The sequence below is a fragment of the Enhydra lutris genome, unplaced genomic scaffold (genome assembly GCF_002288905.1).
Source record: "Enhydra lutris kenyoni isolate GAN:26980312 unplaced genomic scaffold, ASM228890v2 scaffoldscaffold1, whole genome shotgun sequence".
In the NCBI taxonomy this organism is placed as follows: domain Eukaryota; kingdom Metazoa; phylum Chordata; class Mammalia; order Carnivora; family Mustelidae; genus Enhydra; species Enhydra lutris.
In genome coordinates, this window is record NW_019154085.1 from 4,822,768 (window position 1) to 4,839,727 (window position 16,960).

At 37.8% G+C, this 16,960-nt stretch overlaps 1 protein-coding gene across 1 annotated transcript in view; it reads right to left on the reverse strand.

Moving 5' to 3' along the window:
• Positions 1-16,960, reverse strand: part of LOC111142567 (transmembrane protein with EGF like and two follistatin like domains 2) — a 230,030-nt gene that overhangs the window by 93,724 nt on the left and 119,346 nt on the right. The window contains exon 5 of the mRNA XM_022495841.1: positions 3,535-3,631. Within this exon, the coding sequence (XP_022351549.1) occupies positions 3,535-3,631 (97 nt within the window). The remainder of the gene's footprint in view (positions 1-3,534; positions 3,632-16,960) is intronic.

A 16,960-nucleotide genomic window follows, 5' to 3' on the forward strand; every position in this document is an offset into this window, starting at 1 on the left:
TGCAGTGAAACTGGAAAACGTGATTAATGCTTTCAAAGATAAAATGAACGGCTACTGAGGAATTAATAGCATTTTAGCCAATACAATTTTGCTAACGGAGCCTGAGGAGCATGTAGAGAATGATACAAAAGCAAAGTTAAAGTGGGAATAGGAGCTATCAAGCTCACATGTGAAACAAATACACATAATTTGAATCGTCCCTTTATATCATTTGTCACGAGCCACATCTGCTTTTACACCTGTGCGCCCTTCCTCCATCTATCCTGACACCCTGGAAATGTTAGGCATGCAGCCAATTTCCTACCCAGTCATTCCTGTGATCAGACCCAGCTATCAGCTTGCTTTTTTCTTATATTAAATCAAGTATCAACCCCGGGGCTCTGAACTATTTCTGACTGACAGGACCAACAGAAAGTTCTAGGCTAATTACTTCTTAGGAGTAGCTCCCAGTGCAAAGAGAGTTACCATTGACCTACTTTGGACTCACTGAAATAATTTATTAGGTAAGATAATTAAGGGAATAAAGAGCTGTTTCTAAAACTAACCAAGTATCAGAAGTATTTGTTGAAATCATGAGTTGGTATTCCCAGTGCTCCCCAATGGGGCTTTATTACTCTGCCATGAGTCAATTTTATTATGTGCGACTTATTTATAAGCCATTCTTTTCCCTTATAAATTATATTTGGCAGGATATATTTGAGAGTCTCTTTGATGTATAAACATATTAGTTTTGAATTTTTTTAGTCTAGATATCAAGAGACGCAATCTTTTAAGTCCTTCTTTCCCTCCCCTCTTAACCCCGCTTCCTATAACTAAGCTTTCACATCTCTTTGCACAGGTGTCCCTTTTGCTGGAAGCCCGTCCTAAGTAAAGGGAAGCCTCCACACGAGGGTGGGTATATCTGCGTTGTGAGCCACCTCCCACGTGGACTGTTAATTCTTTCTTTTGGAAGCTTAATTCTTTCCTACACTTAGGTCAACAACCGTAACTGAAGAATCTGCTGAAACAATGGTGTTTCTTCGGTATTGAGAAAACCTGACGATCTTCTGATTTCTGTAGCCCTGATGTTCTCCACAAGAGAAAAAGGCAGGGGAAGAACCTTGAAATGAAATCAGAGACTATAAGTGAGGGGCTTATATGAGCTTCTAAACCATCTGTCTCTCAAAGGTATTCAAACGCAATGTGTTTGAGATCATGGTTTATCAATGGCATCCTCTAATCATTATTCTTTCTCCTTTTCCTCCATTTTCATCTATCTATCTAATCTATCATGTATCTACCTATCTTTTCCATGGCCAGTGTGACTTGTATAACTCAAAACTCATCCAGCTATGAAAAGAAGGATCAACTGATTATGATTGTATCAATCAGCTGGTTTTTGATTCTAACAAAGATTTAACTTCATCTAGAAAGTACATAAGCATTTTTGAAAAACTAGACTTAATTTTTGTACTGAAATACAAAATATTAATTTCTTTGGCCAGGGTTAAAGAAAGATCAGGAATTAATTTTTCATCTCTGTTCCAATATTGCAGATACAACAGTAACATAATAGGAGCATTCCTTGTCTTGCTATTGATTCATGATACAAGATCGGGGAAATTTGTATGCGTAAAATTGTGAGTTAGTTCGTATCAAAGGAAAAAAATAAAATTGAAGACTGAGTTGTCCTCTTTGTTGCCACATAGCATACACAGGGTTTTCTGTCTGGGAGAGGACCTGATGATGGTTTTATCCCAAATCAACAACACATCCAGGCTCCCCTGCTTCGGTTGACTAGTACTGGAGTCAGATCACTCCCCAACTGCTTCCTATCGCACTTTATAGTCTCTTCCGTTCCATGCCTATTTAATTTCATTTATCGCTTTATTCTTGTGTCCTTCAGCTGTTCCCGTCTGCCCTTCATGCTCATAACTAACGCAACGTGTTAACATACAAAGGTATTTATGTAAATGAAAATCAATACACTGCCGTTTTCAGCACCCTTCCTTCTTGCTTACATCGGACATTTTAAGTACATTTTATTTAAATGCTAACAACTTTTCATTCTTGCCTGGGAAGTATAATGATCTTCTTGGCTCCCTGCCCCCTGCATCCCTCTAATCTTCACAGCTATAGCCACTTACCCCCATCTGGAGGTTCAGCTTTATTCCGCATTTTGGAACTAATCTTGTCTCCAGGCTGGGGGCGTACAAGATGTCCTAGCCAGAAGCTAACTGATTCAGCATCCAGTCAGCCTTGCTGCTGGTTTCATTCTGACCTTGTAATTTATTTCTGCGATGTAGACACTTGTCCCAGCCCCTTGTAACCAAGCTTGGCTTTCTACTCCAGTTTCGGCCAGTGGGTATCTATCTAGTCTTGTCTGTATCTGCCGCTGTTTTCCTGATTGATAATGAGTTCCTTGATCATTGGAGTTCTGCTTTGCCTTCTCCTTCTTCCCTTTGTAGTTGAGTTTCTTTCTCTGAAGACTGGGACTTACGACCTACTGTTGAATCTTTCTGATGCCACCAGCCTTTTCCAGATCTCCTCATTCCACCCGCCCTCCTACCACAGATCGGACTTTTGCTAGAACACCAGCAGTGACACTGCCTGCCTGGACATTTTCCCACTGCCTGCAGCAGGCATCCACCCTGTCACCGGCTCTAACCCTGCAGGTCTCGAGTCACTGTATCTAAGCTGCCCGCAGTTGGCTGTCTTATTGTTCCAGACATGGCAGGAGAAATATGATTTTGATTGCATCTTCGGTTGAATTGCTAATGCTAACCCCTTCTAGTTACTTTCACCTCATATCTTCACTCCAGCCCCTCACTTAAACACCTCAAAACTCAGTTTCCTCTTTGCAAAGGGAAATAATGGTGGAATCTACCCCTGGGGTAATTTTGAAGGTAACTAAGAAGAAAAAGTACACAGATGGACCTTTTGGGTATGATCAGGGAAGGACCAAGATACGTGGATGTCCTAGAGGACTCACATGTTGGGACTCATGCACAATAATGAATTTCATTCATCGTTATTTGTTCAGCATATCTTTTCAGAAGAAGCTGAGTGTTGCTCAGATGAAGAGAGAAGCTGATCCCGAGAGAAGCCCAGAAGTCACTGTTGGCTTTACGGCCTTCCCGACTCAGCTATGGGTGCACACGCACATACCCTTAAATACAGTCTCTGCAGCTACCCAGGTCTGCCCTATTAGAGAGCAGATTAACAACTACCCGTTGTTTATCGACCACGGTTCTTGGGGGATGTTCTAATAAACATGATCTCTCTTTCCATCTCTTCACATTCATAGTACTGGGGGGTCTAAGTGGTTTCTTAAATGTATCTTTTCAAGTAGAGCTCTTAGCAGCTGCCTGGCTAGTCCAGCTCTTAATTCAGCTTCAGAAACTCCTTCAGAAACTCATCACAGGCCTCGTTTCCCCCCCTTCGGAACTGGATAAGAAGACAACGCTGAAAATGTCTGTTAGGAAATGGTTGATGGGAGTAAAAAGAAAGGACTCATTGTTATAATTCGTTTAAAGAATGGAAAGAACACGTTACCAGACGTCCTCGGCGTCTTCATCACATTCCGCACCAAACTGGCAAATATCACAGGTTGATGTCTCCTTCTGACTGGTTTCTCCTGAGCCTTCGTGAACTGGAGAACAAGAGACAGTAAACAAGAAGAATTCGGATGAGTGGCTTAATACCAACACTCTAAGACTGTTCTATAGCAAAGCTGCCACTTTTCCAATGGACCTGCTTGTTTTCTGGGGCTTCAGCGAATGCCTTAGTTACCTCCTTTCTTGCCTAAATTTAAGGAAAACACTAGCAATAATATGCCACCCGTCGGTTTGTAGGAAACACTTCAGCTTTTGACAAGCAAAGGGAAACGACAAACAAGAGGGTTTACTGGATTCATCAAAAAAGCGTGGCTCATAAGTAGGCCATATGAAAGAGTTATTAATTAAAAGGGATTTAGATTGTTACTTGCCTAGAGGAAATATCTAGTGTTTATTTTATAAGGAATACTTAGCTTCTTCTCTTTCCTAAATTACAGATTTTTTTCATTCAAAGGTTTTTATACATAATTAAAAATATTTAGATAGGCAGCCTTGACATTAGATACGTCTTCTTTTTTCCTCAAGATGTTTCATACTTAGAAGGAAAATATATGGATTATAAGTTTTTAGCAAACTGCTTCCAGTTGGTTTACACAGTAATTTCTTGAATTTTGTATAAATATTGTACAGAGCCCATTATAGTGATTTCCTCTAGGAGGGTTATGAAGATATATCTCATTTTAAAAGTATATATTCTCACTGATGATTATATTTTGATATTGATCCTTTTTCTTCTATAAATTACAAACATAGAAATGTGCAATATATAACTTAATTATAAAAATAACTTTTCAAGATCAGGACACAATAGTGTAAGTTGGACTCAAATATTTTGCTGATTCCAAGGAATGAAAATCTGAGCATTACCATTAACCCAATTAAAAAATATGTAGTTGAAAGGAGAAATAGTTTTGGTTATAAATGAAAAATTGCAACAACCTAACTACTATAATAAATAATTATATTCTGTGGACATACAGTATACTTCAAAATGGATGTTTAAATCAAGAGAATCTTTAAAAAGACATATTTCTGCTAAAGGTTAGGTATTTTCAATAGAAAAAGAACATAAGCTGTTAAGTATGGCATCAGCTCCAATCTTTATGGGTCCTAATCAGATAACATCTTTAACAAAGACACATATATTAACATGCACCCTGAAACAAACAAATCCAATCCAACTTATTTTGTTTTAATATATTTTCCTCATTTTTTCTTTGTCTATTAGCAAGAGAGTTTTTGATATCTACAAGAGCAGAGGTCTTTATTCCTTGATTTTCTTTGATTCACTTCTGTGCCGGGTAAGTGATTTAATTTACAAAAACAAAAACAAAACAAACAAAACAAAACAAAAAAAAAAGCAGGAAGACATCTAAAGAAGTTCTCTGTTTTAGTTTTTCCAGGGTAGAAACATTTATTTTTTATAAAGCAACATTTTCCCCCCCTGTACTTGATGGTTTGCACTTATATGTCAAAAAATTATGAATTAAGCAGATCAACTTCAACTGAAAAAGTATGGATTGTATAGTTTTAAATTTGGGAACCTTCAGAAAAGGTATTCCTCCCCAGGAAGAAGGAAATTCCGACTTTGATAGAATGGACTGCACTTATCATCCACGCTATTACTTTAATACAGGCAGGCCCATTAGAGTGGACCATGGGGATAAGAAGGGAGCTGCGGCCTCTCCTCAGGAGGGATTCAACAGCTGCGGTCTCTTTATTACTTTCTTATTATTAATGCAACTCAGAAGCTGCTAATGGGAGAGCCTTTTAGCGTTAGCAAGATTAGCAGCTTCCAGACTGAAACTTCCCACCACTCAGGAAACATACTAACGCAACTGGAAGGTCCTTAATGAGCAGTTATAGTCGCTTAGGGGCGACCCCATTTTCTTTTGCAGTAGAGGTCCTTGGTTAGGGACCTACTGGAAGTAACCCTAGGGAATGAGTTGTGCGAACTCAGCGCAACTAATAATATTTCTCCTGGAAGTCATATCACGTTTCAATGAACGGACGGTTGTCAGTAGAATCAAGATGTTTGCAAACTCTCCCATATGGATGAAGCGGCAAATTCAGAAGTAGTAGTAGCAATGCCTCCATCAATAAATATTCCGGGAATAAGATGATTTTTTATGACATCATCCACAATGAAAACTAAAGTAAAATCTTGCCATGTTACCTGAGGCACGGGCTTGCACCTTTGTAATAAATCAGTACATCGTTTTCATTTAACCGAGTTGACCAGTGATTCTTAATGGGGCTCAGGAGCTCTGGTAAATTTGGTTTGTTCATTTACTTATAGTTTTTAGCGTAACTGCCCTGGGATATCCTTGGAGATACTGAATTGTAACCTTGATGTTTGGATATGTATATTCTAAAAGAAGGACCATCCCTGTGTCACAATCTCAGCCCTAAATGATACCAAGAAGGGTCTGTCCCAAACATTCTCTCCACGCATTGTTTGGCACAGGTTACCGTGCATGGGGAGCACCTGGAGGTCAGATTAAAATGCAGATTCCTTTTTTAAAAAAGATTTATTTATTTATTTGACAGACAGAGATCACAAGCAGGCAGAGAGGCAGGCAGAGAGAGGAGGAAGCAGGCTCCTTGCTGAGTAGACAGCCCGATGCAGGGCTCCATCCCAGGATCCTGGGATCATGACCTGAGCCAAAGGCAGAGGCTTTAACCCACTGAGCCACCCAGGTGCCCCTAAATACAGATTCTGATTCAGCAGGTGTGAGGTGTGGCCTGAGGTTATACTTTTCTCATAAGCCCTCACCTACTGTCGCTGCAGGTCCACAGACCACATTCTGGGTAGCAAGGATAGCACCGTTTTTTTTCAAACCACAATTCACAATTTTATTAGTGGGTAATGAAATGGAGTTAGTGGGTCACTTACTAGAGTTTTTGTAAACATGAAACAGAATATACTAGAAGAGAAAACACGGAGTGCATCTCATTTAGCAAGTATAGGTTTTATTTTATAACACTGTTTTAGTTACCCATATGTACAGCTACACAGAGCTGCAATATAAATTTCATTTCTTACTAAAGGTCACAGTCATAAAAGCTTGAAAACGACTGATTTAGCACACGGTAGATGCTCAGTAAATGAGTATTGAGTTGGACTGTTTCTTCTTCTTGTTCTTTCTACGTTATCAGAAATGAGAAGGGTCAGTTATTACCATTGAATTCATCCACTGATTATGCAGGAATAAAATTCATGCATCCTAAAGTATTATTTCAACTATGCATTTACATTTTAATCCTTTTATTTTGGGAAGTAAAATAATTATTTCCCGTTATTCTATAGAAACTTAGATTTTAGCAAGTAACTGAGGGAAATTTCAGAGGGTAAAGAAGGCAGAGCTCCTGAAAGCATGTTTTATCAAATGTGCTGCCCTTAGTTAGAACTGATTTCATCGTTTAAAACTCTGGATTGGGGGATTATTAAGAGGTTATCAAATTACTTCTCCCTTGACTTCCCTTGCCCCAGTGGTTTTATCTGGAGGTTACCCAAGTTCCTTTATCTCCGCCTGGTTCTGGCCCTTTCTATGGGTCTTCACACCAGATGTGCCAGGGGACCCCATTCTCTTCCTGTCCTACTAGAGTGCCTCCTGGGCCGCTTATAATATCTTAACCCATGTTATGATGTTGGTGAAAACACAGTGAAATACAGTGTTCAGTTATTCAATGCCATTTATTTTGTTAGAAATTGCAGTAGGATTTATATTCATTGAAATGTTCAGGTGTTAAGTGTATCTTTCAGTCTATTCTGAAGGATGCCTATCAAGACAAGGAACAAGTCTACTGTCCCAGGAGATTCCTTTGTACCCTACCGCTGCTCTGTCTCGATGTACAGACAGATCAGTGATCTGATTTCACCCCAGATTTGTTTGAACTATTTCAGAATATCACATCAATGGACTCCTACAATATTTCATGATGGTGCCCACCTTTTCCACTCAGCATCAGAGCTTTTGAGATTAATTCAGGTGATTATGTGGATCAGGAGTTTCTCCATACTCCTTGGCATTGAAAGGAATGACTATATCAGATTATTTATCCATTTTCTTGTCGAAAGAGGGTTGCTTTTAGTTACTAGCTGGAAACAATAATTGTGTATTTATTAATAAAGCTGCCATAAGTATTCCTGTGAAAGACTTTTTGTGCATATTAGTTTTTATATCTTTTGGACAAATATCTAGCAGTGGTATAACTGGGTTTCAAGGTAAAAATTATTCTTGTTTCTCTTTTAATTCTCAAGTTTCAGGAATTTTTAATATATTTTCGGTATCAATTTCTGTCAGATGTGAAAACTGTCCAATGACGTGAAGTAGAGGTTGAGCTTCTGTCTCTGTTTTTCCCCTATGGATGTAAGTTTTCTTTCATGACCTATGACTGTAGTGAAGTATGTTGATTGATTTTCTTACGGTAAGCCAATCTCCCATTCTTGTGATAAGTCTAACTTAATCATGGTGTATAATCCTTTTATGTAATGCTGGATTTCATTTGACAATATTTTGTTCAATTTTTAAAAATCTGTGTTCGTAAGATATACCGGCTCTAATTTTCTTTCCTTATATCGTCCTTGTTTGGTCTTACTATCAGGCTTAAAACTGTCTCATGATATGAGCTGGAAATGTTTCCACTTCCTCTGTTTTATGAATGAGTATGGGTATGATAGTATTGTTATTTGATTTCTTTATACAAGGCTATTTAAATTTTCTATTTTATCGATTTCTGCTCTTACGTTTATAATTTCCTTCGTGCCATATACTTGGGGTTTAATTTATTATTTTTCTAGTTTCTTAAAATGTAAGCTTGATTTTATACTTTTCTTATTTCCTAAAATAGTCATTTAAATCTATAAATTTCCATCTGAAGACTGTTATAGCTGTATCCCACAAATATGGATATGTTTTCATGTATTTATGTTCAAAATATATATTGTAATATCTTTTGAGTTTTTTTCTCTGACCCATGGATTATTTTATTTTTTTTAGATTTTATTTATTTATTTGACAGACAGATCACAAGTAGGCAGAGAGGCAGGCAGAGAGAGAGGAGGAAGCAGGCTCCCCGCTGAGTAGAGAGCCTCATGTGGGGCTCAATCCCGGGACCCTGGGATCATGACCTGAGCCGAAGGCAGAGGCTTTAACCCACTGAGCCACCCAGGTGCCCCCCATGGATTATTCCGTAAGTAGGTTTTTAACTTCCAACTATTTGAGAGTTTTTCAAGTTATATTATTTTTATTCATGTTTAATAATTCAATCCTGGATAAAGAACATATTCTGTTTAATTTAAACCCTTTGAAATTTATTGTAACTTGTTTTGTGGCTAGAACCTGGTCTATATTTTTGAATATTCCATATACATCTTAGAATTTGTAACCTCTTTTGAGTAGTAAGTTTCTATAAATGTTAATGAGCTTAAGTTGATGGTTAGTATTGTTCAAATCATCCATAATTGTAATGAGCTTTTTTAAAATTATTCTATCTTTTCCGGAGAAAGGAGTTTTAAAAATCTCTCTCAATGATTGTAAAATTGTTTCTGGTTCTCCTTTGCTTTGTTCTTTGGTTCTGTCCTGTATTTAGAAGCTTTGATATTAGCTACATAAACATTAGTTTTATGTCTTCTTAAAGAAGTGACCTTTTTATCATTATGAAATGCCCCTTTTAATCTCTGGTAACACTGTTCATCTTGAAGTCAACTTTGTTTGATATTTACATAGCCATACCAGCTTTTGTTTGCTCATTGTTTCTATACCCAACACGTTTGTTTCATGTTTAAAGGGCGTTTCTTGAAAACAATACAGAGATCGATCTTGATTTTTTCTATTCAGTCTGAATATGTCGGCATTTAATCAGGGTGCTTAGTCCATTCATTTTATTTATTTATTTTTAAAGATTTTATTTATTTATTTTACAGAGAGAGATCACAGTAGGCAGAGAGGCAGGCAGAGAGAGAGGGAAGCAGGCTCCCTGCTGAGCAGAGAGCTCGATGTGGGGCTCGATCCCAGGACCCTGAGATCATGACCTGAGCTGAAGGCAGAGGCTTAACCCACTGAGCCACCCAGGCACCCAGTCCATTCATTTTAATGCACTTATTGATGTGTTTGGTTCTAAGTCTATCATTCTGGTGCTTGATTCATGTTTGGCCAATCCTTTTGGGTTTCTCTGTTCTCTTTTCTTTTTGTTTCATTTGGGAGAGTAAAATATTCTATTTTATTCATTTTATCTTATCTCTTAATTTTGGGGGGGGTTTATTTTGGTGTTTAAGAATTAAAATGTGCATCTTTATTTTATTGCTTCACAAACAATTCAAGAACGTTATGACAATATAGTTTTAATTACTATAGTTCACACTTTGCATTTTTATTGTCATGTATCCTATGATGTAAAATTTGCATTCCTTTTTAAAATCAGTTTTACTTTACTGAGCTGCCTTACTCATTTTTGTTAATTTCCAAGGCAAAACCCAGATATTTTAGTACTAATGAAGACTCATACCTGTCATTGTTAAGTGACTGACTTCTGATGTGTGTTTGCTCTGTTGGCACATGAAACTTACAGTAGATTGTTTTGTTTTTTTCCCATTGTTTTTCTACCCTTTCCGATAAAAGGACCATATGTTCCTTTCCATAGCCATATTTCCATTGAATTCCATGGTACCACAGTTGGTCTTGCGACTTGCTTTTGCCATTGAAATGTGAATGGAAATGAGAAGCTATATAAAAGCCATCATGTGGATTTCTACTTTCTCGCTCTTTCCCTTTGCATTAAAAAAAGACATATTCCAGAATAGGAGTGGTTCCTTTAACCGATCCCAGAATGAAGTGGTATTTAGAGCAGAGCCACAGTTGAGAGAAAGCCATGAGAGCAAGAATTATGCCATTGATGCTATAAGCCTCTGAGATTTTCAAGTCATTTGCAACTATAGCTTACCCAGTGGAAGATGAATAATAAGATGCCAATTAATGCTATTAATAAGTTCTAAGGAAATGTATTTTGACATAATTTTCCACACTTCAGGTTTCGGTTGCATTACCCATCTACACAACCCTAGATCTACTTTTAATTTTCTCCAAATCTGCCTTCAAATTTTTTGCTATTTATTTTCTATACCAACATATATTCTGCAATTGTTAAGGCATTTTTCTTTTTTGTATTTTCATTTTTTCACAACATAGCAGGATGTATCCAGTCTATACAGGTTTCCCATTTTCTTCAGCATTAGCTCTCTAGTATATCTCTTTGACAGATATATAAGGTATCCCACTTAAATTAAGCATGGTATAAACATTAAACACAGTATAAACATGTATGAATAGAAACCTCCTTGGGCATCATCTGAAATAAAACAAGCATCCCTAAAACATCAGATCGTACCAACAAAAAGAATGAGACTTCTAAGCTTAAATACGACCCATATATATTGGTTCTAAACTTATTTAAATTACTCTAAAACTGAAAAAAAATTACACATTTTTATACAGACCTTAATCTGATTTTTTTCAAAATCTAGAAGACATTTTTCCCCAATTTTATAGTTAATATCAATCTAGTATTCAGTTTTCTTTCCCTAAGTAGGTAAGATGACAAAATAATTCTTGGCAGACTTAAATCTTTCCACTTTGTTAAAATAGAAAAAAGACTTACCACCAGTGATAACATTCAACGCATCTGTTGTAACTAAAATTACCTTGATTACCAAATTATAAACAGCAGTATTTTTAAATATAAATAGCACTTTTTCATTTTGAATAACTTCCATAATTTATTATTTCATTATCATAGAAAAGCTGAATTTTGGGTTTATGAAATTGAAGGACACATTCCACTTAAACAGTAGAAATAAATTTTTAAATCAAAACTCTCCATTCTATTCTCTAATTGGTACAACTTGTCGATTTTGCCTTTCGTATGCCAGTTTTACCTCTCATGTGCCTTTCCCACATGTAAGCTAAATTTAAATGATGGAGTTACTGACAGTTCCTAGAGGCTCAGGCAATTCTAAGCAGTGATTTTTGAGCCGAAGTCATGTTCCCTTTTACGTTTTCCAACATTTCCCTAGAAACCCCAATAGGGCTTTAAAGGAAAATGAGAATAAGAAATATTTCCCTTTTATTCATATTATAATGTGAGGATATTGTTATATGAATAATAATTACACCATTACATCATATTATTGAAGTGTTAAAGCAAGAGAAGTAGCATTTTGGTCGCTGTTTATAAAACTAACACAGATTAATTATGTGTATATATCAGTGCCACAATGCAGTAAGATATGTTCAGATTTTTAGGGAGAAAATCCATTATCTTTGCTTCATTTTAATTAAAAGAGGTAGAATTCCACTGATAATTTTTAATTTTTAAATGATTTAAATGCCAAAAACTAAAGGAAGGCTGAAATTACACTTACATATAATAATTTAAAATTCTAAAAACCACCCTTAAAATCTAAGAGCCGAGTTCATGACTGAGCAAATGTAATTTTATATTAAACACTCAAAAGAAGAGATCATTAAAGAAAATTTAATTTTTCATGATTAAACTAGTTTGGTAGAGCCTGACAAAGCTTTTTCAGAAATCACACATGATTTATCTTCTACGCAACTAAAAATAATGTTAGAGTTTAGTACAATGCTGCTACGTTGAGGCACGATTCTCTTGCCATCACTGAAGCCTGGCTGATTTCATTCAGTGCTATCTGAGCTAGAACAAAAGATACTCAGCTGATTAGAAAAAAAGAAGCCACAGATAAACAAAATGAAGAAAGAAGAAATGAGAGAAGGAAGGAAGGACGGGACCAAGAAAAGAAGAAAAAAGGAAACATGCTTAGTTTGATATCATGTATGTCAGAATTCACAGGAGCACGTTACTATGCCAGACCTCAGGAAACTCTATCGTATCAATCATATGATAATTATAAACAAAAATACTTTTATTATTCTCTGCATGATTAATTTTAATCATTTTATGCAAATTCATGTAAATAATTTAATTTTTTTTCTTATTAAATGCCTAAAAGATGAGAAATTTATTTTTCATTGGTACATTGTGAACACTGGCTTGGGCTAAATGAGCTACTGTAGAGCTTGGTGAATAGCAAATCCCTGTGAGAGGAGCACGAGGAAGATGAGGGGTCAGGAAGTGGGAACAGCTAATGCGGGGGACCGCTTTGTACGGAGCTGCTGATCAGGACAACATAGAAAGAGGCTTCGTTAGATAAGGATGCATAGTCAAGAAGCAGACTTCTGTGGAAGGTTGGCGTTAAGGCGTCACTGTGTGGTGACAGGAATAGTGGAGTGGAGAGGACAAGTGCACGCGGGAGAGAAAGAGCACAACCGGGGCTGCGATATTCCCGAGAAGGGATGGGCTTGCGTGCAGGCGTAGTGGTTGGTCTCAGCGGTGAGGACGTGTCTTCCACTCCAGGAGGGGTGGCTGGGTGTGTGGGTGCCGATGTACGGAGGTGACACTGGAAAGGGAAAGGGGAAACGGATCTGCTCTGGTTGTCTTTATCGCCCCGACTGTATCTTAAGAGGAAGGCTGGCAGGTGACAGGATGCGGCGAGAAAGGAGACACAAAGTGCTGTAGGACAGTGAAGCCAAAGGAAGAACAAAGCTAAGTCTTCCTTACACAGGTTTGTTGCTTTCCGGTGTCGTGCATAACCCTTCCAATGAGCAAATCTGTGATGTGTAAAGACACGTCCTTAGTGACTTGCGCTTCTGTGGGTATTTTGATCACCATGTTTGGTGTCGATAACTTACAGGCATTCTGCGACGTTGACCGTTTCCCTTGAGTCACATAAAAACTAACTTGGCAACAGAGTTAACTCGAACCTGCTCAATGTCTGTTTTGGTAGAGGGGCGTCACAATCTGGGCACATCTTACATGCCATGTTTATTTCCTAAATAGTTTCCCATTCTGTCACCATGGAGCTAGTTGGGACCTGCTTCATGCCTTGCCAGAACTTCTACCTACCTGACCTCTGTCCTTGCCAGCTCGCCTCTCTTAAATGGATCCCCACGTATGTCTTTGAGATGCAAATCTGATCACACTATTTAAAATCGACAATGACATGAAGTCATCTAAAGGCAGTTGAAGGGTGTACAAAACTCAGGCCAAGGGCTGAGAGAGCTGGATTCGTGTCGCCTAGATTCTTCGCCGCCCCCCCAAGACTGCTTATTTGTAAACTGAGAAGCCTGCCCCGCTCAGCTCTGAGGCCTTGGCGAAGAGAAATGGGAGGACGCGTGAAAGCGTTTTGCACCCTCTAACTTGCTCTGCCACCTTCGGGTGTTAACACTAAGAAGTGTTAAAGGTGAGTAAAATCATTATCTTATTCCAGGCAAGAAGGTTCTTTGAAGGATGTCTAAGACCAAACGTCACAAACATGAATTTTTGTCCCTTATAAGTGGCTTTATAAGAATCCCAAACAAAATAGCCAAATAGGGAAACGAGACTGATGGGGGACTTACAGAGCAAGTCCTGCACCGGAATATCCTCATTGAGTTTCTTATATTAAGGACTAAAAGGATTGCAAAAGTTGCAGGTGAGAAGTGGATGGGAAGTCCCTGACAGATATGCTCAGAAATCGCCCAGAGCTCCAAGGCTTTTTGTTCTAGAGCACCGGATCTTAGAAGAAAGCATTAAAGTGATATTTTATTTCTTTTTTTATTGATGAAGAAAATAATTCAATAGTGCTTTATCTGTTTTTTTTCCCCCCTACTTGCCCGTGATGGGCTTTGGTTTTCACTAAAAGTCTGAAAAATATATTCCATCTAGTTCTGACTTCCAAGTCCAAATGAGACTTAAAAATGAAATTTATAAAGATCAAGACTTATTTAAATATATAACGTATTGATATAAATGGGCCAACAGAATAGAAGAGCAGCAGTAATAGTAAAGCCAATTCTAAGAGGCCATAGTATTTCATAAAGTTGGTAGTTAAAGCAATAAAGCAGTAATTTTTCTGAATTGCCCGTACTGTTTTCCAGACTAGTTTGCTATCTAAGATCCAGTGTTTAATATTGGAGAGTCACAAATACTAAAATAATAGGAAAATGTCAGGGCTGGAATCCAGTGTTTGTGATTAGTTTGTGATTACACTGGTTTTGAGCTCTACCTAGCAACGCGCCTTCGCCCACCCCATTGCTCTATACCGAGAGACTGAGAGTTTCATTTCTACAATTTCCCTTCTGCCCACAGGCTCTGATTGGTGGAGGCTGGTTACTCTTGGGATTTCCTCTTCAGTTTACAGCTGTCTCCAGCTCTCGGTTCCAATCCATAGCGTAGTGCCTCCTCCAGAGCACTCTTGAAGACCTTCCTTGTGATGCCCCATTTTGGAATCAGCCCCCGGAAGCAGCGGCAGGCCCCACTATCCTTTGTTTCATTCCCTCCCAGAAAAAGTGCTTTCCCATATTTTACTTCAAGTTGACATAAACGAAAGAAAACAAGAAAAAAATATATTCTCAAAAGTGTAAGGATAGAAAGGTCAGAATTATCCAATTTGAGGTGTGAAATAAGACATGAACGACTTCCACAAAATGGAAAAAACACACACACACAAAACAAAACAAAACCCACAAAATGGTCTAAGAAAGCTAAATGCTGGAATAGGTTAGAAATTGACTTCAAGCTAATCAATATGTCTACTTATGGAACTATTAGCTCAGACTGAACCTGCCAAGTGGAAAGAATGAATAATTGTGGAAAGGACAACTAGGTTTTTAAAAAAATTGCATAGATTTTAGAAAAAAATTTTATTGCCATTAGATTGCCAAAGATATCCAGAGATAAATGGAAAATGATAAAATTTTTAAAATTAACAATGTTCTATTCAGGATTTCATAATGAGACCAATTTCTCAACTCTAGGTTTTTAAACTCAGACCACTTTCATTTTTAGTTTCATCAAGATTCATGGACCTTTTATTTTTGAACACCTTACACCTGCATTGTAAGATAATTGAATCTAAATTAGTTTCCTTGTTTTTGCAGATTTGGGGAAAAATCTTCTGTTCTAGGAAAATTTGCTGGTTGCCTAAACCATGAAGATTTAAGTTGAATAGGAACTATAGCTTATTATTTCTGTTTAATTTTGTTTTAATAATTATAGTATTGAAAAACATGTATGCTAAAATTATCAGACATAGAGGTATGATTTAACCTTGTGAATAAATAAAAACATATTAGAACAGACCCGAGAAGAAAACATTTTTAAATTTATTTTTATTTTTCAATTTTTTAAAGACTTCATTTACTTATTTGACAGAGAGAGATACAGCGAGAGAGGGAACACAAGCAGAGGGTGTGGGAAAGGGAGAAGCAGGCCCCCGACTGAGCAGAGAGCTCGATGTGGTGCTCGATCCCAGGACCCTGGGATCATGATCTGAGCCAAAGGCAGACACTTAATGACTGAGCCACCCAGGTGCCCCTAAGAAAACATTTTTAAAAGGATAACTCATTTGTATTATGATATTGGGGGTTACACTGACAGAATTAATGACAAAATTTTTAAATCCTATTTTTGTAGAGCTTTGCTGTTGTTCATTTAACTGAAGATTGTAGTTTCAGTTTAGAAGTCAATGAAATATTTCTAATGACTATGAAATATTGGCCAATAAGCAAGCTTGAATGATACATATTATATTTAAGAATATAAATCTTGATTGTGATACAACTCTGTTTGGTTTAAAGGTTTCCTATTACCTTTAGGATGAAAACCCAGTCCTTACTGCTGCATTACAGTCTTTGATGAATTCCCACCGACCCACCACTCTGTCTTCACATCTAGGCCCCTGGCCTGCTCCTCACGCTATAGCTGTACTTGTCACTTGGCTGGAGTTTACCCATGCAGTTTCCACTCTCTAATGGCTGGTTCTGATTCTAGCTTGAAGACTCAGCTGTAGTGCCACACTGTTCGGGAAAGATGCCCTCACTTTCCTCCCTTGTTCTTTACCCCCAGGCTGGGTAAAGCTCATGGTTTCTGCCCCTAACACATTCTTCCTACTTATCACATTTTAGAAGAAGTGTTACTTTCCTGATTCTCCCAACAGACCTGTGAGATCCTCAAGGCCAAGTCTTATGCCTTGTTTGTTTTTATACCTACTCTTAACAGAGACTTGGGAGATGATAGGAAGCCGGGGCCAAAGGGGGGAGCTGCAGAATTTGGGGTCTTCGTGTTGTAGCAGTTCCAGGTAATCACCAGGTGTGAGCCCATTTCCAGCTCAGATGAAGCTGAGGACTCTGAGGGACCATGGAGGCGATATTGAGAAGAAATACAAGACGGACTTGGCGGTAGTTACATGTCGTCCATAAAACATTTGGGCACCAGGAGAGGTGACCTTTTCCCAGATGTCACCA